Below are 23123 nucleotides of genomic sequence, written 5' to 3'. Positions count from 1 at the left end.
CACATTATCTTGTAGCTTATCTGGCTGTCCCTTGCAAGTCCCCTTGTATATGACTTTGTTAACACCTCGCACACAGATGGATATTCCTTTTTGCTGGTCAACTGATCCATGACCTAACTGTTGTATATTTATCAGAGAACACCACAGCTTCATTATAATCAGCTTCAAAAACGAATTAAAACCCAATAAAAGTATCGCCTTTATCCACTTTTATCCCAAAATTTCACTGCCGTTATACGAGGAAATTGTTCCTGAAGGAGAAATTTCTCTGGTTAATTTAAACATTGATGAAATATGGAGTCAAACACCGAGAGCAGAGCAGATAGAGGATTTGGCCTTGGACAGGCAGAGTGTTTGTGTTGTCACCATATGAAATGCCACAAGCTCTCAAGGAGCCAACAATGATATGCGAGCAGCTTTGTTACACTGGACAGTGATACGAGGAACACCTCTCACGGACATGATCAGTATGCTTGTAAGAGAGTGAATTGTGTTGTGGGTGGGCGAAAGAGTTAAAATGTTGTTTGTGAATTATGTGATGTTAATGAGAGTTTGTATGTAAAACTGTGTTAATGGTTATTTGAAAAAGGCCACTAGGTGGCAGTAGAGTATTATAGTTAGAAGTAATGTTGTTTTTCTACCACTAGAGGGAGTTTCCCCAAATAGGTATAAAAGGGCAGCCACACCCATAGTTAAGGACTTTTTATGGGAGGAGGTGAGGTCATGCAAGAGCTTCACTGAGAAGAAGAACAACGGCCCGGAATCAGTTAGTTAATTAGATAGGAAGTTTCAGTAACAGCTGGCACTAGGTGTCAGAGGTAGGGAGAAAGAAAGGGTAGTCTTTTGCTCCAACATGGAGCGTAGTCGGATTAGGATCCGGGGAATAATTCCCAAGATAGGGTGACGGTGGTGAGATTGTTATGCAAGAGAGGGTGGAAGTAGAAGACTTCAAGTCAAGGTGGCTGGTACCCGCCAGAGTGGTCAAGGGGCACTGGTGCCAGGCCAATGAGGACCAGCATGTTGTGAGTAAAAACCCTATTCTAACTGCTGAGTAGTAATTCACAGACTACTATGAAATAAAACGATTGTGAAACTTAAGTGGAAGTGACTATTGGAAAATCTGCTAAGTAATGTGTCTGCCTGACAGGATCGTGTAAGAAAATAAACAAAGTTACATTTTTTTAAGAGCTGTTGTGTTCGACTTTCTTATGTTGGGGGTCAGTGTTGAGAATTTCCCCTTACATGCTGACAACACAGCTTCAGCCTTCAACAGTCTTCCTCCAACAAAATCCTTCTCACTGCAGGAAGGGGCTTTCCCTCAGTTTTGCTATATTGAATACATTTCCCTTATAGAAATAACTACGTTGCGCATACTCTTGGGAACCAGATCCAGCAATGGGTGCATGTCTATAAGTGACATATGCCAGGGGTCTACTGAACAGTTTGATGCCCAATAATGCATAGATTTACCAAACTATGTGGGATCCCTGCAAGCGTTCATTCACACTCACGACTTTTGTTCGTTACTCTTTTTCCAGAGTTTACTTTGCCACCTCAGACCAGGCGATGTGTTTAAAAGAAGCAAGATCCTCCTCAATCTTCTGTCACTTACATCATATCCTGTGTGCCAAAAATGCATTAAAGTTCCAAAAATGCTGGTGAATTTTCCTTTTTTGAAGCAGAAGTCCTGACTTTTTTTTGGTTGAAAATTTCATAACAAATGGACATTCATTTTACAGTGGGCTCATGTGTAGGGCTTTATATTAACGTATCTTTATTAAGGTTCCATGGACATGTGTAATAAAAAGTGGCCACTTCAAGCATTTGCACCAACATTTCTAATAAAGACCTCCATACAACTTTAAATTACCGGCTGTATGCAAATCGGCCACAAGCGCAAGATCACTAGCGACTTTTTCACTAGGCACAATCGAACGCTAGCGCATCTTCCATATGAAATTCGTGCAACTTCGCATATTATGGAATTAACGTAGTGGTAGCGAATTTGCGCCTGGTGTAGTGGTGGGATGTGTGTAAATCGGTCACTGGCGACAATTCGCCCTTTAGTAAATCTGCCCCCAAGGGTCTACTGAACAGTTTGATGTCTAATATGCATTGATTTACCAAACTACGTGGAGCACAGAGACACCCAAATGGATATAAAGCAGAAAAATTTCCACGGGCAAAGACAAAAATCACTAAAAATGCCACAACTTTGTCTTAGAAAGTTGGCGTAGTCTTCATGCAATACCATTTTCCTCCCTGTTCCCTGATTTTACTCTGAAAATCTGGTCACCTTCTCAGTCTCCGTTGTCTTTGATTTAGGAAGCTGCAGTTTATGAAAAGCAAAAGGGCCAAAGGATGGACATTTGGAGTTTATAAAATAATTGTAAAAATAATTGATTGTATTTAATTCATATGTCCTGTGTATTGAAAAGTAAATGTAACGGAATTCATTGGAAATTAATATTCCGAATGATGGAATCTGGAATTTATTTGCACCACCCTGTGGTAAAAAACAAGAACTGCAAGTTGCATCAATAAGCATTACAGGGAAAATATCATGAAACAAAACTTGTGAAACAAAACTAGAAGTTTTTAATGAAATCTAGTTTTCAATATACTTATATGATATAATCCTGTTTTTTCTTCTGTTAAATAGACATATGTATCACTATTGTCAAAAGCAGGACTCCACACTAACACACAAAGGATACTTATCTGCTGGCAAAAGAGTAAACATAGGAATCCTCAGCCATATTAAAGGGAAGAGCAAGGAAAACCAGTGACTTATAAATGTGGATTGTCTCCACTTGATGGCTTCAAATGATTCACCTTGAGGAGTCCCACTAGGACAAATATATTAACACACCAATATAGTGATAATGAGAAAATGTATAGAAGAAAAAGAATCAACAAACAGGTGTTTAATAAAAGCTGCAAATTAGGGCACAAGAGACCTTCGCGGCTAGCTAATATAAGATAGACTAATAGTGTAATTAAAATGTCAGTTTATTCAAAAACAACCAATGGGCAGATTAAGGGCGAAGTTTATCTTTATACAAAAAGTCACTTCCCCCTTAGAGATTTTAAAAATGTTTCATAGGAAAATACGCTTTGCGATTGCGAAATTTGATTACATAACATGCAAATGTTTGCAAAAGCCATTTAATCAGTTTGGTTCAGTATTCATCCGAATCCCGTGGAGGTTTTGGTATTTGCAAGAAAGTCATTGAGGTCTGTAATCTGTCAAAAAGGGTGCAAACATGGTCGCTAACATTCACAATTTGCGAACTTTTGTTGCACCAACAAAACTTATTACATTCCCCTTTTAGAGCTTTTTAAAATTCTCTTTTATTGGACCAAAGCAGCTGCTTCCACATAGCAGGAGCAAACACAAGATGCTTACACTTGGGTTGCACGTTTATAGTCCTGCCAATAGCCTTATTCATTTGAGAGGAATGAAGGAACATGTCATACGCAGAATATAAAGGCCTTTAGTGACCTCTAACTCTTAACACAGGTAATGAAAAAAAAATAGCTGCCCTAAGCATGCTTTCAATACAAATTGCCACTGTACTTGAGCCAGCATGGTGTTCGGTATGACTAGCAATGACAGCGCAAACCTGTAGGGCAATGCGAGGAGATTAACCGCAAACAACTAATCTCCTCCAAATACTTTCCCTCCTGTGGCACTTCATTTTTCCAAAGTTGCCAAAATTTCCTTTAGAGGCAACTTTCAAAAAAACGAAGCAACGCATATGTTTAACCACCAGCAATTATTGCGTCTATGAATTCTATGATCGGTCTGATTAGTTTAGGTCCTCTAGGATTAACAAAATGTCACCTGCATAAATGGCATTTTTTACCTGCAATGACTGAAGACAAAACCCAGCAGTGCTTCTGTCTTTCTGTATGTTTTGTACCAATGACTCAATTGCCAGTGCAAATGCAATGGGAAAAGAAGACACCCCAATGAAGAGACAACTAGTCCAACAAGTGGAACCTATGTCACAATTCTAAGGCTGAAGGCCCACAAGGTGTTTTCTCTGCCATCATAGCTGTCTAAGTAGTACCCAAAACTACCCCTATTGTTGCCCTTTATACACCCAACTATTACTGGTGGTTCCTGGTCTGTATTGTCCATAAAAACAAGGCTGGCAACTCAAAAATAAACAGGCCAAAGTGAAGCAGACACATCTGTAATCAGTAACCATATCCAAAGCAGAAATCCTTGTGTGTTCTATGCCTATCAATCATAACATAGCATTGGGTTAAGTGCCAGTACACATGAAACAATCAAGGTTTTCGCTAAGAGACACATATAACAGGTTTGAATTATTTTCTTACCCTTCCACGGTGTCTATGCCATAAATATGTGGCAAGATATTCTTGTGAGAAATTAATACCAGGGGTATTAATTGGCACTGGTGATGAGCAAAACATTTTTGCCAAGTTTCGCCACAAACATGACGCCCATAGACTCTAATGGGTGAAAATATGTCGGGTGTCAAAACAAATTCTGTCACCCATAGACGTTAATGCATTTCAGTTCATTTTCGGCGAAGTAAAACAGGTCAGATTCGCCCATCACTAACTGACGTCTTTCATATTCTCTTTTAAAGCAGACGCTGTTTTAGCTGCCCTGGTCTCTCCCACTCTTCCTTAAAACTAGGGAAAAACCCCTTGCATCCAAACATAGAAGAAATGAAGGAGCACCAAAAGACACAGATGTAAGTGCTGGCAGGTTTTTGGCTTGATCGGAGGGCTCCTCCCATGTAAGTAATGAAAGTTCATTCATTATACCATAATATGAAAAAGGCATTCAGTATTTGTCACCATAGTGATGGACAAAAATTTTAGGCAAGTTTCGCAGTGAAAATGATGCCCATAGACTCCAATGGGTGAAAAAAAAATTGTTGCCTATAGACTTCCATGAATTTAGGTGAATTTTCTCAGTTTAATGAATTTTCGGCAAAGCGAAACGGGTCAGAATCACCAATCACTAGAAGTGGCATTAAATGAGACCATTATATAAAATCTAAAAAAAAAGATTAATTAGCTGAGATTTTCTGCAGTAAAGGCTTCCACTTGACATGCAGAAAGGAAAGAAAGGGATGAAAGGTGAATTATAGTATAGAGAAAAGGTTTCAGCGGTACACAAATACTACTCAGGTCAGAAGATAAGGTTTGTAAGCATGTTTCTGTTTATTCCTTTGATGGAAATATTGTAAATAATGCATTTCAGTGCTTCATTAAGAAGCTTTGCACTATAACACTGACTTTAAAAATATTAAAAGCAATAACTAACAAAACAATGAAGAATCAAACTATAACTTACATAACATCCGTCTATTCGAGCTGTGCTCAAAACCACTGTTCTACTACTTAAACACAAAATATTTTATCAGATATCAATCCATTCTACAACATAATACTTTCAAATATTCCCTAGATTTTATCTTGGGCCTCTGATCAAAAAGTAGCTCACATAGATCTTTTTTTATCCCAGTTGAGTATGAAGCAATTTGAATGCACAGAGCAATTCTATGTATCCCTCACTGCAACATCTGTTCATAGATTTCAATTAGTGCTTTTGGGGGGGGAGTAGGGGGTATGCGAGGGGCCACTACAAATAAAATGTAGCTATATATTCTGTATTTATATATTGTAAAGCTATTATTAGGAAGACAAATCCTTTAGGGCCACTTTGCCAAATTGCTGCTACTCTAAACAAGGCAACAGGAATCACTTCCAGCTCCCTAGAACTGTTAACACGCTCTGTCCCAAATAGGGAACATTATAGCTTATGCTGAGGGACAAAACAATGTGGCCTACTAAGCTTAGAGAGGGTACAGAGAAGGGCAACTAAGCTGGTAAAAGATATGGAATATCTAGCTATGAGGAAAGACTGGCCAAATTGGGGATGTTCACGCTGGAGAAGAGGTGTTTAAGGTGTGATATAACTATGTATAAATATATAAGGGGATCATATAATAATCTCTCTAATGCTTTATTTACCAGTAGGTCTTTCCAGCTGACACGAGGTCACCCATTCTGATTAGAAGAAAACAGGTTCCGCCTAAATATTCGGAAGGGGTTTTTTACAGTGAGAGCTGTGAAGATATGGAATTCTCTCCCTGAATCAGTGGTACAGGCTGATACATTAGATAGCTTTAAGAAGGGATTGGATGGCTTTTTAGCAAGTGAGGGAATACAGGGTTATGGGAAATAGCTCATGGTCCAAGTTGATCCAGGGACTGGTCTGATTGCCATTTTGGAGTCAGGAAGGAGTTTTTCCCCCTCTGAGGCAAATTGGAGAGGCTTCAGATGGGGTTTTTGCCTTCCTCTGGATCAACTGGCAGTTAGGCAGGTTAAATTAGAGTTAAAAGGTTGAACTTGATGGACATGTGTTTTTTTTTTTTTCAACCTAACTTACTATGTTACTATGAAGAAACTGAATAAAGCTGGCAACTGCATGGTCAGGGCACAAATGATTCTCTGGACACAATTATTTGTATTCAGAGCTGTTTTTACCTCTCTTTACAGCCAGTAAGGCCACACCGGGCGAAAAGTCGCCCGCGATCTTTTAAAAGCGGGTCGCGGCGACAAGTCGTTCGTTTTGTCGTAGCGGAAACATAAATGTAAATCGCCACGACAAATACACACAGCGCGATTTCAGATCGCCAATAGCTTCGAATCGCGTCCATACCCTTTTTGGAGCAATAGGGGTGAAATAGACTGTACATTAGCAAACATGGCAATCGCCTCTACACTGACACACGGAACGAAATGTCGCCGCGAGAATACGCTACGTCAACACGGAAGTACGCAACGAGAGGACGCAACGAGAAGACGCCCACATAAAACCACGAGACAAGACGACAACCGAACAAGACGCCGAGAGAAAACGCTGAGAAAAGACGCAAGACAAAACGCCTTTTCTTTTCAAAAATAGTTTTGATACTGACAGGCTAATTGATCTGGTAGAGGAACGGCCTGCTCTCTATATGACGGAAATGAGTGCATATCACAATAGGCAAAACAGGAAGAAACTTTGGGAGGAGGTGGCATTTCTGCTCATAGAAGACTGGGAATCTCTTGCAGAGGATGAGAAAAACAAAAAAGGTAACTGTTTGTTAGGTATACATACCATGTGCATTCCTTCTTATCCCCGCACTGTTGTCGTGTAACTCACCAAATTTTTTTTGTCCATCTTTTTGTTTCAAAAAAGTTGGGAGGGAGGTATGTATTTTGGGGACTTTGTGTGAAATTTTTGTGCCTTTGTGTAGCTAGAATGGTAATCTCAGGGCCTATGTTGATTCCCAGTCCAGACCTAGTTCATACCAGTCATGGTTATTTTTCAATTATGTGACACATTCTGCATGAACTGTGTTAGTCCATGTAAAAATATTTATATTTTCCTCATTTTTATTACAGTGAAAGAACTTCAAACACGTTGGAAGAATATTAAGGATTGCTTCCGTAGGGAAGTTTCCTTACAGAAGAATGATTCACGTAGTGGCGCCTCACCCTCAAGGCGAAAGAAATATATCTATGCTGACAGGCTGCTTTTCCTGGTCCCCACTTTTACCACAAGACAGTAAGTGTTAATAATCCACTTTCATAATTTGATTATTGTGATGTCAGACTGTAATTTATTGTTGTGTTGTGCTTAGCATGCAGCACTTTTAAAACCAAACATAAATCCTCCATTTGTTTAGATTTTGAAGGGGGGTGAACAGTTGTGCTTTATACTAACATATTATCGTATTTGCACTATTTCTCTATTAATAGGATACCAAAAATATGTATGGAACCAATTTCTTGTTTTTATGTTAAATTATCTTAATTGTTTTCTTTTTAGAACTTCTGGCAATGTAGAAAATGAGCAACAGGAGGAAAATGAGGAAAATGTTGGTGAAAGTGAAAATATTGGAGAAACATCATCTGGAACATCATCGGGCAGCCCTAGTGCCAGTACCAGTAACACTTTGCATCCCCTTCGACTCTCTCAGGCTGCAAACAAACAGTCAGGGAAAAGAAAAAGGAGCAGCTCTGAAATTGCATCAGGAGATGTCAAAGAGATGATCTCTATGCTATGCACTTCGCTATCTGCCCGAGGTGGTCCCAAGAACACTTACCAACATGAGGAGACTCCAGAATTTTCATTTTTAACTGGATTACTGCCCACAATTATGACAATTCCGCAGGCACAAAGACAATCTCTTCAAGTTGAGATGACAAAACTTGTTTATAGATATTTGCCACAAGCAAACCCAAGTGGTGTGCAATCACCGAAAATTCCCATTCCACCTCAGCATTACCCCATGCCACAAGCGCCAGGAACAGGAAACTCTTGGTACCAATATCAGTATCCATCCCAAAACACACTCTCAGACCCATATCATTATCCTTCCCAAAACTCCCTCACAGACCTTTAATTTATAAATTCTATAGAAGGGCGCTTTAATTTATAATTTTAATTTATATAACACTTACACTGTTTCATTTAGATTTAGCTCATGTTGTATATTGTTTTATGTTTATATGTTGTTCTTTTCTATTGTTGACAAGTATGCACTTTGGTGGTTTTATGTTTGCCCTTTGTTGACGGGAATGGAGATGGGCGGCTGCACTTTTGCACTTTTGGTCCGAAAAGTGAATAGGAATGTTTTTTTTTACCATAATTATTATAATAAAACTTTTTTTATACTGAAACGTTATTGTTTATGATTATTAATAGGACTGACAACTATCGTAGAAGTAAAATTTTTTTTATAATATAACATTAGAAGAAAAGGCAAAAAACATGTCATATGTACATACATACAAAAATAAAATAACAAAAAAATTTTTTAAGGGTGGCGCTGGTGCTGCAGGTTTTCCAGGGCCAACACCCTTGCCTTTAGCTCCCTTATTTCCTCGACCAGTCGAGCGTGGTCCCATTCATCTTCTTGGCGACCTATATAAAATTTATTGCATTGTTATTAATGTTTCACTTTTGAAAAAGAAGGGAAGTGGTATGCAATTTAATTTGCACTTACCTGCAGGTTGCTGCTGCTCCTCCTCCTCTAAATGCAGCTCCTCCTGAGCCTCCAGCCACTGCTGCTCCTCCTCCGCCTCCAGCGACTGCTGCTCCTCCAGCGACTGCTGCTCCTCCTCCGCCTCCAGCGGCTGCAGCTCCTCCTCCTGCTGCAGTGGCTCAAACTCCTCCAGTGGCTCTAGCTCCTCCTCCTGCTGCACTGAATCCTCTTCCTCTGCCTCCAGATGCTGTTCCTCCTCCTGCTCTACATCTGCCCCTGTACAAAATCAAAATATATCAATATATCCAAAAAAAAAATAGCTATCGAAATATATGTATATATGTGTATATATATATGTGTACATAATCTAATATATACAGATATATATATATATATATATATATATATATATATCTATATATAGCAAGCGTAGGATGACAGCACTCCAAGGATTTGACAAACAAAATATGGTATCAAAAATAGAATAGGTTTATTAGATCCGACGTTTCAGTTCCTCACAGGAACTTTCTTCAGGGAATACAGAACACAGTGCACAGTGGAACGCTTAAAACAACAATTTGGCGCCAAGCAAGGTTGCTAGGCAACAGTAAACAACGTGAGGGACACCATAGGACCCCAACCGTGTGGGGAAATATTTGGAGATTAAAAGCAAACATGGTTGTGGAGTAAAATATCAGACCTATTCACATTGATCTTGCGCCAGAAATGACAGGAAACCAGGATAATAACGCGTATAGTACAGAGAGCATGGGGGCGTGTCGTACCGCCCATATATGGACCTTCAGAGGTGGGTGCGGTCATTCACCACACAGGCATCAGTGGGGCGGTGCGTATTGACACGCATGGTGGGAACTCCCAACGGTAGCTCGGCTCATCTCCCCTAGCAACGTGCAGCGGCTTCATTAATACAGAGGCTGGGACCCAGTAGTATAGTGGCTGCAGCGCACATAGGTGCGGTGCTGCGCACATCTCTACCATTGGTCCGTGCCTATAAGTATGCGGGAGACTGAGCCCTCTGTTACCACCTGTGCCTATTAGATCGCCATGACACCTTGCCTGTTTGCCCACATATTAGGACCATCACTAGCTCTTGTAGGAGGAGCCAACCCTTCCGCTCCATTTTACCTGGTTTCCAAAGGTGAATCAGAAGCGCCAATGGTCAAATATAGTGAGTCATGGGTCTGGAAAGTAAAGCAACATTGTTGCAGCATAAAAACTGTGACAATTAGCAGGCAGATAAGAATTGAAACAAACATTAACAGGGATGTAATGCATCAACACAGAATATAGTACATCTAGAGAATCAGACAAAGCATCCCAAGGGCAATAATTCGTTAAGTCCTCGGGGGGCCACAGTGTCCAATTTATGAATCCATCTGGATTCTCTTCTGAGTAATGCCTGGTCCCTGTTACCACCCCTAGCCAGGGGTGGTTGATGGTCGATCGCCATACACCTGAAGGTAGGGAGAGTGTGCCCTTTGGACAGAAAATGTTGAGCTACTGGCTGCAAGGCTTTGCCTTCTTTCAGGGCTTTACTGATGGACGAGCGGTGATTGCTGATCCGTTCCTTCAATGTTGTACATGTTTTCCCGACGTAATACATACCACAGGGGCATGTAATGATGTAAACGATATAGGTCGAGCAACAACCTAGTCTGTGCAAGATTTTGAATCTTTTTCCCGTATGGGGGTGGGGAAAGTCAGGCCCCGTAAGTAGGCACCGGCAAGTCACGCAATCAGGGCACTTGTAGCACCCTAATTTTCTCTGGGAGGCTAGCCAACTGGATTCCGTGTTTGTAATGCCCTTAAAGTCTGTTCTCACCAGTAGGTCTCTGAGATTTCTGCCTCTCCTGTAACCCATCATAGGTCCCCTGACGGAGTGTAGGCTAAGAGAGTCGTCCAGGCTCAGCATGGGCCAGTGTTTGTTGATGCTGGCTGTTAAGTGACGGGAAGCTACGACCTACTCGACAGCTTCCCGTCACTTAACAGCCAGCATCAACAAACACTGGCCCATGCTGAGCCTGGACGACTCTCTTAGCCTACACTCCGTCAGGGGACCTATGATGGGTTACAGGAGAGGCAGAAATCTCAGAGACCTACTGGTGAGAACAGACTTTAAGGGCATTACAAACACGGAATCCAGTTGGCTAGCCTCCCAGAGAAAATTAGGGTGCTACAAGTGCCCTGATTGCGTGACTTGCCGGTGCCTACTTACGGGGCCTGACTTTCCCCACCCCCATACGGGAAAAAGATTCAAAATCTTGCACAGACTAGGTTGTTGCTCGACCTATATCGTTTACATCATTACATGCCCCTGTGGTATGTATTACGTCGGGAAAACATGTACAACATTGAAGGAACGGATCAGCAATCACCGCTCGTCCATCAGTAAAGCCCTGAAAGAAGGCAAAGCCTTGCAGCCAGTAGCTCAACATTTTCTGTCCAAAGGGCACACTCTCCCTACCTTCAGGTGTATGGCGATCGACCATCAACCACCCCTGGCTAGGGGTGGTAACAGGGACCAGGCATTACTCAGAAGAGAATCCAGATGGATTCATAAATTGGACACTGTGGCCCCCCGAGGACTTAACGAATTATTGCCCTTGGGATGCTTTGTCTGATTCTCTAGATGTACTATATTCTGTGTTGATGCATTACATCCCTGTTAATGTTTGTTTCAATTCTTATCTGCCTGCTAATTGTCACAGTTTTTATGCTGCAACAATGTTGCTTTACTTTCCAGACCCATGACTCACTATATTTGACCATTGGCGCTTCTGATTCACCTTTGGAAACCAGGTAAAATGGAGCGGAAGGGTTGGCTCCTCCTACAAGAGCTAGTGATGGTCCTAATATGTGGGCAAACAGGCAAGGTGTCATGGCGATCTAATAGGCACAGGTGGTAACAGAGGGCTCAGTCTCCCGCATACTTATAGGCACGGACCAATGGTAGAGATGTGCGCAGCACCGCACCTATGTGCGCTGCAGCCACTATACTACTGGGTCCCAGCCTCTGTATTAATGAAGCCGCTGCACGTTGCTAGGGGAGATGAGCCGAGCTACCGTTGGGAGTTCCCACCATGCGTGTCAATACGCACCGCCCCACTGATGCCTGTGTGGTGAATGACCGCACCCACCTCTGAAGGTCCATATATGGGCGGTACGACACGCCCCCATGCTCTCTGTACTATACGCGTTATTATCCTGGTTTCCTGTCATTTCTGGCGCAAGATCAATGTGAATAGGTCTGATATTTTACTCCACAACCATGTTTGCTTTTAATCTCCAAATATTTCCCCACACGGTTGGGGTCCTATGGTGTCCCTCACGTTGTTTACTGTTGCCTAGCAACCTTGCTTGGCGCCAAATTGTTGTTTTAAGCGTTCCACTGTGCACTGTGTTCTGTATTCCCTGAAGAAAGTTCCTGTGAGGAACTGAAACGTCGGATCTAATAAACCTATTCTATTTTTGATACCATATTTTGTTTGTCAAATCCTTGGAGTGCTGTCATCCTACGCTTGCTACACATTATTTACTTGGACTAGCACCCAGGTTATTTCCATTTCATGGTGTGCGGACTACACGCATTTTTATATCTATATATATATATGTACTGTATTTGTACTGACATTACATATCACACAGGTGCACTGTAATCCTTAGCACTCATCAGGCAATGTCTATGGGCAACTGACTGCACTCAGACCAAAGGGGGCACACCCCAATTTGCAGTTATTTTTGTTCTTTCACATGGAATTTCAATAAAATTGATTTATGTTTGTGGCTGTCATGTGACAAAATATTGAAAAAGTTTAAGGGGGACAAATACTTTTGCAAACAACTGTGTGTGTGTATATATATATGCGTGTATATATATGTATATGGAGATTGCCAGAGATAGATAATGTAGTGTATCTTTCTTAGTTACTTAATACTCACGGTTTTCATGCAGCTGAACTTGCATTATAAACTCTCGCTCCCTGCGCTTGAGGTCTGACCAGAGCCTTTGGAGGGTGCGTCGGTTGAAGTTGACGCCATGCCTGTGACGTAATCGTCGCTTCAGCCGATGTAATATTTGTTGTTTATGTGCCCTCTTTCGGGTCACATAAACTGGGAGATTATCGTAGCTTTCTCCAAGAAGAAAGCTTGCAATCTCCCATGCCTGAGCATCACTGAGACTATTGATGCCCACCATCTTGCTCTCTATGTCGCAGGCTAAATAACGCAATGACGTCATGACGACACGACGTATTGCGCAGTTCAGTACATTCACATGCGCAAAGACGCATGCGTAAGGTCGTGCATCTTTGCGCATGCGAATGCACAGAATGAGTATGTGTGTATATATATATGTGTGTATGTATATGTATGTATATATGTGTGTATATGTATATGTATGTATATATGTGTGTGTATATGTATATATACATATTGGGAGGGATGGATAAGATAAAGTTTGTGGGAGGCTCAATAAATTTGTCCTGGAACTGGGAAGTTATAGTATTTTATGGAGGGTCCCTCAACTGTGCTAAGTATCAAAAATGTTGTATCTTTTCTTAAACCTGTTTGTTTAAGGAACAAGAGCCCTTCTCAATACAAACATAAACAAAACTGTGAGTGAAAAACAACACAACAACCTTAGTATTTTAAACAGAATTTATTAAAGGTAGTGTAACACCTATTTGGGCTGCATAGCACACAAATAGTTAAACTGTCCAGCTAGCAGTAGAAGCACGGGTTACACGCGACTTCACACAACAGGGTCAGGGCCTTCGCCATGTGGAAGTGTTCCCTCTATGGTGTAGTGCAACTACATCCCCCAGGCTACTGTGCATACAACAAAAGATGGGCGCCAGGAGGTTCTTGCAGTAAAACAGAAACGGTTTATTAAACTATGCACGAGGCAAGTGACCACAGGTTTAGTACTCACGCAGGAGCTGAGGCAATAGCACATTTCTCACACAGAGCTGCAGGCATTAGGCATTTCTCACAGAGGAAAGGTCTCCATTAGGCATTTGCAGTATTCACACACATTCCCTCCTGGAAGTTGTCAGGAAAGCAGCTTCTACCCTACAGTCCCTCTTCACTGAGGTCCCTGACTGGAGGCAACACATAAAGCCTCTGGGAAGCTACTCCCTTACTGCAAATCCTTGTTGGAGCTTCAGCTGCTCTTTCTCTCTCACCTCTCTGCCTTTCTCTCCTAGAGAGACTATGACAAGTCTGCCCTAGTGTAACTATTCCTCATTCACGGGGTTACCTGGTCCCCGACTTCTTCTCCAAAGCACATGGGCCTTTCTGGGCCTAGCTGTACCCAGGCTCCCCTGAGCACACCCAGCTGGATCACCATCCACAGGCCAAAGAGGAAGTGGCCACTCCCTACACACACTATATAGCAGTGTAGCAGGGGAGTGTCATTCTCTCCTGGCAGATCACTCTAAGAAAAAAGGTGGGGGCCTTAAAGCTGCAGGGCAGATTACCCAGTAGGGGTCCCTACAGTAGCATAAAACATTAGCCTGGTTACAGACTACATGCGGTTTAACTGCCACGGTACTGAGCCATCAGGAGACAAAGTAATTTGCCAACTGATCTCGCACCCTCATTCCTCTTGTAGGACCTCTAACAGGGGCCCAATCAATGTCTGGTATATCATCTGTTAGGGTGTCTTGGTAATTATAGCCATCCCAAAGCCGCACAAAGTTATGTAAAACACAACCGGCTTTTATTACATTGTCCACAAAATCAGGTTCCAGTTGTATAGCAGTATGGAATACCCGCCATTTGTTGGACAGAATACCAAAAGCACATTCCACCATACGCCTTGCTCTTGATAATCTGTAATTGAAAACTCTTTTCTGAATGGCCCTTTGTGACCCTGGGTATGGCCGCATTATATTTTCCATAAGGCCAAATGCCTCATCACCCACAAAGACATAAGGCATACAAGGTCCAGCAGTCCCAGGCAATGGTTTCGGAGGAGGTAGTTGAAGTGCCCCTTCTGAGAGTCGGCATCCGAATGAAGAATTCCTGAAAGCACTAGCATCGCCAGTGCTTCCATAGGCTCCAACATCAATGAGTGTAAAGCAATAATTTGCGTCAACGACAGCCATAAGAACAATGGAAAAGTATTTTTTATAATTAAAGTATTTTGAACCACTTTTGATTGGCATAGTAACTCGAATGTGTTTTCCATCCAAGGCCCCCAAACAATTCGGAAAATTGTTTTTTTGTTGGAAGTCTTCTGCAATGCGCAGCCATGCATTTTCATCTGGGACTGGCATCACAAGTCTTCTCAGCTCAGACCACATAAGCATACACGTTTCTCTAACAATTTTGGAAATAGTGGATCGACCAATAAGAAACTGGAAATATAAAGAGGAAAATGACTGCCCAGTTGCTAAAAATCTGAAAGAAAGAAAGAAAAAAGATAAAGGGTTAGTTATTAAAAATATTACAATGATAGACTTGTATTATTAATAAATGACCATATTTATAACTATATATATATATATATCACACAGGGAAACCGGACGTTTCGGTCAGCTGTCTGACCTTTTTATAAATATCAATAAATAAATATATATATATATATATATATATATATATATATATATATATATATATATATATATATATATACACACACCATCAGGGATGGTACCCGTTATCCAGAAACCTGTTATCCAGAAAAGTTCCACATTATGGAATAGACTTAATGTTTACATGCCTTTCTAGTACACTTAAGATATGATGATCTACCTTACAAAAAGATCCATTATCCGGATCACCCCAGGTCCCAAATCATATACCAAATCATATACCATATACCATAAATAAAAACAACACACAAACCTTAGAGTTAGGCATAGTCGTTCCTCGGGCGAAATCGGATCCCTCATCAACGTGTGGTCATGACTCAGACCTGGCGTTAAAATAGTCAGCAGCTCATCAAAGCTAGATGTTGACATCCGAAAAAATTTTTGGAATTTTTCAGGATAACGGCGCAGTTCACTGTATAAAATATGAAACTGTCCACTCTTTAGCCGCTGACTTGTTATGGGATGTACCCAATACTTTCTAGCAGCTGCTCTTTTTTTTCTTTCTTCCTGTAGCAAAAAATAATACAAGTAGATAAGCATAAATAATACTGCCAGCTCATCCTCCATAATGAAGCAGGAGACAACACGCCGCTGAGACAACACGCTACTGAGACAACACGCCACTGAGACAACACGCCGATGAATGAACAATGAAACGCGAAGACGCTGACGACTTCCGTTTTCTGCGTGAACATGACGTGCTAGTTTCGCATGGCATTGTGGTATAACAGTCGCTTCCTGTAAATGTCGCTGCTCCAAATCGCTGTAGCAAATGACGGTCGCCCTGTCGCCGCGACTTTCTTTTTAAAAATCGCGGGCGACTTTTCGCGGCAAAATCGCCTAGTGTGTCCTTAGCCTAATGCTATGCAATTTGTATGCCTGATGTGTACAGCCATGTAATGCACAGCATTATAGAATATGTTGTCATTATAATCATATTTAAAAAGGCATTTCTTTTGTACAGCAAAATCATTAGGATATAGTTGTCGCAATAGAGTCAACTGAATGCAGTAATATAAAATTTATACATGTCTTATACAACTGTTTTAGAATAAGGGGACATTTTATTATTTGCATTGTTTTTGCATTTTGTAAGCCAACAAATCATGTACTGTATTTATATAATGAGGTTAAAACAAAAAATAATTAAGTATATCATTTACTTAATTATACTACAGGTATGGGACCTTTTATCCCGAATTTTTTGGGACCTGGGGTTTTCCGGAGAACAGATCTTCCTGTAATGTGGATCACTGTACCTTAAGTCTACTTAAAAAAATAATTTAAACATTAAATAGAGCCACTATGATTGTTTTGTCTCCAATAAAGATTAATTACATCTTAGTTTGGATCAAGTACAAGGTACTGTTTTATTATTACATAGAAAAAGTTATCACTTTTAAAAATTACTTGGACAAAATGGAGTCTATGGGAAATGGCCTTTCCATAATTCAGAGCTTCCTGGATAACAGGCTTCTGGATAACGGAACCAATACACACACACACACACACACACACACACACACACACACACACACACACACACATATATATATACTGTATATATATATATATAAAAAAAAATTATATATAAATATAAAACACCAGCACCAGGGGTCTTTTTGCATCAAATAAGCAGTATAATGTGTTGCATGTAAAACTGACATTTCGGTCTTTCAAAGTTTTTCGACCTTGAAAATATATATATATATATATATATATATGTATATGTATATGTATATATGTATATATGTATATATATATATATATATATATATATATTGCTTATTTGATGCAAAAAGACCCCTGGTGCTGGTGTTTTCTTTATCTACAAATACACTGTTTCTCCGTGCACAGGGGCAGATTAATGGAAGGTGGTGCTGTCCATATGTTTATTTATATATATTTATATATATGTATCTCAATCAAAATTAGCCTGCACTCACGTTCCAAAAAAAATCAAAATCCCTGGGTGCAGTCATACAATATAAAATAATCGAGCAACAATGTTTTCATTTGTGCTTTTATAATGGTATTTTTTAATAAACGAGGAGGTATTTGTGCTTTTTTTTTAAAAAGTGAGTTTAGTCCTATAAGAAAAAAAACCCACAAAAATGACACTAACACAAATTTTAATAAATAAGGCCCTAAGTGTATAGACTCATGGCAGATATGAACAAGTTTTTCCGACAGTAAGGGGCATATTTATCAAGGGTCAAATTTCGAATTGAAAAAAACTTTGAAATTCGAATTCAAAAAGACCAACCGAAATTAAGTTGAAGGGTTTTTTTTGGTTGAGTAGGTCCGTAATCGGCCGACTTCGAATTGTACGAATTGAAGGAATAGCGCATTCGATCCCAAAAGAAACTTAGATTTTTCCACCAACTGACTCCAAATAGGTTCTAGGAGGTCCCCCATAGGATATATGCGAATGGTCGAAGTCGAATTTTTAAAGAGACAGTACATGATAAATTCCAATATTCAAATTCGAATCGAATTTGGACTATTCCCTAGTCGAAGTACACAAAAAATAGCTCGAAATTCGAATTTTTTTCATTCGAAAATTCACCTCGACCTTTGATAAATCTGCCTCTAAATATGCATTTCAAACACTTTAACATACAAGGAACACTTATAACAAAGTTGTGTTTGCTGGTGCTTCTTCAGAAGGCTGATAACAGGCTGTTAGAACTGGAGGTGACAGGTGCTTTCTGTATTGGGCCACACCTGGCAACCTACTGCTGAACAACACAAGGTGTAATTACCTTGAAAGAGCAGCTGCTAACGTTGCTAAATAAACACATATGATCCTTTGTCTTGATCAAGTGGCATATGCCAGAAGGAGAACTGAAAGAAACAGAACTTACCTTTCAAAAATAACATATCCATTAAATAATAGCTTGTTGCATAGATTTGTCTTTCATGTGTTCTCTCCTGGGGGCTTTCCAATCAATCTAGGGCATGAGAATACATCTTAATGAAACTGAATGCTTTTAAGCTTTCCCACAAGTAAAATATTAATGAAATAAATTGACTTGAAAGTTGTATTTTAATTGTCAAATAGAATCTTGTTAGAATTTATCGATACTTTGCAAGCCTTAAAGCATTAAATAAATGCTCATATTAAGGACAAGGCGCAGTCTTTAAAAAAGTTACAATTTGGTAGCAATCATAAAGGCAGCAGGGTTCCAGTATCAAGTAAAGTTTGTAGGAAACAAAGTCTAGTTACATTTAGAGGCCTATTTATCAAAGGTTAGATTTTAGTGGGGGTTTTTGAAACCACGACTAAACTTACTTTCTCTAAAGCCACGTATGTCATGACATAAGTTAAAAGATCTGAATTAAAAAGGAACGAACGTAAAATAAAACTGAACAATTCGCAAAAAAATACGATACCTCTAAAAATTCTAGCATTTCGGACAATTCCTAGCCGGAAAAAAACGAAAATCTCTAAAAGTCCAAATTGACAATGGTCCAATAGGATCAGCGCAGCTCCCTTTGACTTCTATGAGACCTTGACAACTTTTACTTGGCAAAGTTATGTATTAGAGGTTTTCATGGTTTTCAACACTATTGAACAATTTGAATTTTTTTATATTAGAATTTATCGATAAAACTCACAAATTCGAATTTGAAAGCACCAACCGGAATGTAAATTAGAATGTGAGATTTATCACACCTCAACCTATAATTCAAATATTCGCCACCGAAAACCTGCACAATTAATTTACAACTGATTGACAGAGGTCCGTTGACCAATTTGAAGAGGTTAATAGCCTTGCTAACATTCTAGCTGTTTTCGGAGGAAAAACTCAAATCGAGTTTCATTAGAATTTGTTTCGAGTGTTTGGGTCAGTAACATTAGTTTGAATTTTAGACAGAGTTTTTCTTAAAGGGGTGGTTCACCTTTAAGTAAACTTTTAGTATGTAATAGAATGGTCAGTTCTAGGCAACATTTCTATTAGTTTTCATTACTTATTAATTAAATTGTTTAATTATTTGCCTTTTTCTTCTGACTCTTTCCAGCTTTCAAATGGGCATCGCTGACCCCCCATCTAAAAAGCAAATGCTCTGTAAGGCTACACATTTATTGTTATTGCTAATTTATATTTCTCATCTTTCTAGTAAGGTCTTATCCTATTCATATTCTAGTCTCTTATTCAAATGAATGCATGGTTGCTAGGGTAATTTGGACCCTAGCAACCAGATTGCAGACATTGCACACTGGAGAGCTGCTGAGTAAAAAGCTAAATAACTCAAAAACCACAGGTAATAAAAATTGAAAACCAATTGCAAATTGTGTCATCACATCGTCACTCTCATCACATGATACTAAAAGTTAACTCAAAGCTGAACAACCCCTTTAAGATAACTTTCGAGTTTTAAGTACATTCGAATTTATTGAGTAAAAAAATAAATTCGAAAATCAACCATTGATGAATCTTAACTTTTTAGAGTTTTTTTTTTTTTTATTAAAAAAAAAAAAGGAACAACTGCAAATTTGTATAGATTAGTGGGGAAAAAAAAACGAACTTCATTAAATGGGCCCTAAGTAATACGGATTCAAATGGAAAGATGAGAAGAAAGGGCTAAAGCAGAAACAAATGTTCAGCACTGTAGTTGTAAATTTAGCCTTGTACAACAACATGCTGAAAGAAAAGTGGACAAAGGAGGAGGGATAACTAAACAAAAAGGCAATCTGTCATCGAGTGCCTCTCACTTAACCATGCGAGGATCCTTAAGCTCTAACCATTGTATGGATTATTTTGGAAGCAGTTCCAGATGCCCACCTGATAGATTTTGTTTCTAACCTTAAGGCAGGGAAACACGGGCATATTCGGGGAGATTTAGCCACCTGGCGACTAATCGCCTCTTCTGCGGGGCGACAATCTCCCCGAACTGCCTTCCCCCTGCTATAATGAGAAAAAGCCTGCGCCAATGCAGCGCCCAAAGTTTCCTCGTGCAACTTCGGAAATCAAAGCGCAGCGAGTGCTATTGCGCTGGTATTTTCTCATTATAGCAGGCGGAAGGCAGTTCGGGGAGTTTGTCGTCCCGCAGAAGAGGTGATTAGTCGCCAGGCTACTAAATCTCTCTGAATCTGCCCGTGTGCCCCTGCCCTTATAGAGAATGTTGCAGAGGTATCTTTAATGGCCATCATTACTTCAATGAATAGAAACCAAAAGCCACTTTAGTCTACATGTGACACTTCTCAAAACACATAAGCAAGTTCCAATAACACAAGCAGTTGATTTTGCATTTTGTACCTTGTGAGATCATTGTTCAATCCCCAACCCCATTAAACTCACTTGCACAATGCATTCCAGAGCTAGCTTTGACTGATGTCTACAGAGAATTAAAACCTGCAACCAAAGGCTTCATTTCTAATCAACTCAAAACACACAATAAATTCAACCCTATCTGCTTCCAAAACAATAATTCCCTAGTAGCCTCTAAAAAAGCTAAACGCCCGTGGTTAGACCACTCCCCAGTGTGTAGGAGCATTACTAACAGATACGCCATCAATATTAACATGGCTGGAAAACACACAAAATCAATATTTTGAACTAAAGCGAAATTCAGTAGAAATGATAACTATGTGAGGGGCTTGTAAAACAGTTAGACTTTTCCCCAGTAGCGTTTTGGCATTAAAGAAAGCTCATTTTTGATAAAGAGCTCTAAAACACCTCATTTTTACTTAGGTGTGTTTTTTATTTATCAGGAACATCGATTTAAGTGTATAAATTTGGTACTGGTGTATTGAGGCTTTCAAAATCACTCATGTTTTCATATGAAACAATGTATAATGTGTAAGAATGCACATCAGCTCTCTTTAAAGATTGGCAGCAAAGGGTTTCAGTATTAGTTTGTACAGACTAAAGACAAATCCTTAAAAAGATTTATTTTAACGTATGGCATGATCAATAAACTATGTTGACTGGACCAGCTTGATAAATATGAGGTATTTAACAGTCGCACCATTTGCATGATGGTGAAGGGGGCAAACAATAGCCATGTTGGTCAAGGATCATATACAAGCTGTCATAGAACCATAGTAACAAACCAGGCAGGTGTGGAATTACTTGGCCAGAAAGACTAAGGGCTCTTACCGACGAGCGTTTTTACCTGCGCTCCCCTGCGTTCCGATTTTCTGCGTTCAGCCGCAGGGGAGCGCAGGAATAGACGCATTCGATTTTTTCCAATGGGGCTGTACTCACACAGGCGCGTGTAGGTGCCGAACGCAGGAAAAATGCAGCATGTTGCGTCTCAACCTGCGTTCGGCGCCTACACGCGCCTGTGTGAGTACAGCCCCATTGGAAAAAATCGAATGCGTCTATTCCTGCGCTCCCCTGCGGCTGAACGCAGAAAAACGGAACGCAGGGGAGCGCAGGTAAAAACGCTTGTCAGTAAGAGCCCTAAAGGTGGCCATAGACCAGAAGATCCACTTGTTTGGCGACATCGCCAAACGAGCCGATCTTTCCCCGAAATGGCACTAACGGGCATGGCTATATCGGGGGTAATCTGAAGGTTCAGCCTTATGGTCCAACAATCAGATTACGATAAGAGCGCAATGGGCTCTGGGTAGGATCGGTCGGGACAAAATCAAACCTGTCCGATCGACCAAACGACCGATCTCCGCTGGACAAAAAATGTCGGGACTCTCCACACACGGTCCGAAAATCGTACAAATCCTCGATTCGTACGATAGGATCTTTGCGTCTATGGCCACCTTAAGGCTGCTGCAGTCAGATCATATTTCTGAGCTTTTGCTTTTTATTGGTCTCATACATGGATCAGCTGGCAACTAATATTTAAAATAGAAATATACTGAATCCAGTATTTGGACGAATCCAAAAAATTCTTGCTGGATTTTGATACAGCTGAAATCTTTAGGGTTCGGTGAGTGTAAAGAACATGATATCCTGGAAGAGGGTAGACCAGCACTCGAGTATATAAAAGGAGTGCGTCTGCTGGAAAGGGGCACTAGGAGGATGCAGACAGGGTGGGCTAAAGTTCAGCCCGCACCCTGTAAACTTTGTGCGGAAGTTGACCCAAACCCGCCCGACGTATGGGTCAGCCTGCACATCACTAGGGACCGGATATCCAGAATGCTTTTGACCTGGGGAGTTTTTTCTATAATTTAGATCTCCATACCTTTCACTAAAAGAAATATTTAAACATTAAGTAAACCCTATAGGATTGTTTTACCCCCAGTAAGTATTAATTATATATTAGTTGGGATCAATTACAAGGTAGTTTTATTACTACAGAGAAAAAGGAAATATTTTTTAAAAATCTGAATGGAGTAAAATGGAATCTATTAATTACCATTCGGATTTTTCTGGATATTGGGTTTTCAGATAATTTCTCATAAACGTGCCTAAATCTACACAATTCTTTTTTTATTTTGCCAACATGCCTCGTTGTAGATGGAAATACTGTTTAAGCCTTTTAGCAGTTCAAGTCTACAATGCCCTTCTGT

At 40.2% G+C, this 23123-nt stretch overlaps 2 protein-coding genes across 2 annotated transcripts; one reads left to right on the top strand and one right to left on the bottom strand.

Annotated features, from left to right (window-relative positions):
• Positions 1 to 6792: 6792 nt before the first annotated feature.
• On the top strand, positions 6793 to 8488 carry LOC121394490. The gene is made up of 4 exons (XM_041565651.1): positions 6793 to 6827; positions 6959 to 7128; positions 7441 to 7603; positions 7868 to 8488. Exons 1-4 carry the CDS (start codon positions 6793 to 6795, stop codon positions 8442 to 8444), a joined length of 945 nt encoding a protein of 314 aa, XP_041421585.1. The 3' UTR covers positions 8445 to 8488.
• Positions 8489 to 14480: 5992 nt separating this feature from the next.
• On the bottom strand, positions 14481 to 16288 carry LOC121394881 (protein ALP1-like). The gene is made up of 2 exons (XM_041567041.1): positions 15897 to 16288; positions 14481 to 15449 (listed from the first exon to the last, which is right to left on the bottom strand). The coding sequence occupies exons 1-2, from the start codon at positions 16208 to 16210 to the stop codon at positions 14606 to 14608; spliced, it is 1158 nt and encodes a 385-aa protein (XP_041422975.1). The 5' UTR covers positions 16211 to 16288; the 3' UTR covers positions 14481 to 14605.
• Positions 16289 to 23123: the final 6835 nt, after the last annotated feature.

The sequence above is a fragment of the Xenopus laevis genome, chromosome 6L, assembly GCF_017654675.1.
Source record: "Xenopus laevis strain J_2021 chromosome 6L, Xenopus_laevis_v10.1, whole genome shotgun sequence".
NCBI classification, from domain to species: Eukaryota; Metazoa; Chordata; class Amphibia; order Anura; family Pipidae; genus Xenopus; species Xenopus laevis.
This window is presented reverse-complemented; position numbering and strand designations above follow the sequence as displayed.

Coding starts and splice junctions, on each gene's coding strand:
- LOC121394490 (XM_041565651.1), top strand. CDS start 6,793: ATGTCGCCGCGAGAATACGCTACGTCAACACGGAA. Junction 6,828..6,958: donor TACGCTACGTCAACACGGAA/GTACGCAACGAG, acceptor TTTCAAAAATAG/TTTTGATACTGACAGGCTAA. Junction 7,129..7,440: donor GGATGAGAAAAACAAAAAAG/GTAACTGTTTGT, acceptor TTTTTATTACAG/TGAAAGAACTTCAAACACGT.
- LOC121394881 (XM_041567041.1), bottom strand. CDS start 16,210: ATGGAGGATGAGCTGGCAGTATTATTTATGCTTATCTACTTGTATTAT. Junction 15,450..15,896: donor CGACTATGCCTAACTCTAAG/GTTTGTGTGTTG, acceptor TCTTTCTTTCAG/ATTTTTAGCAACTGGGCAGT.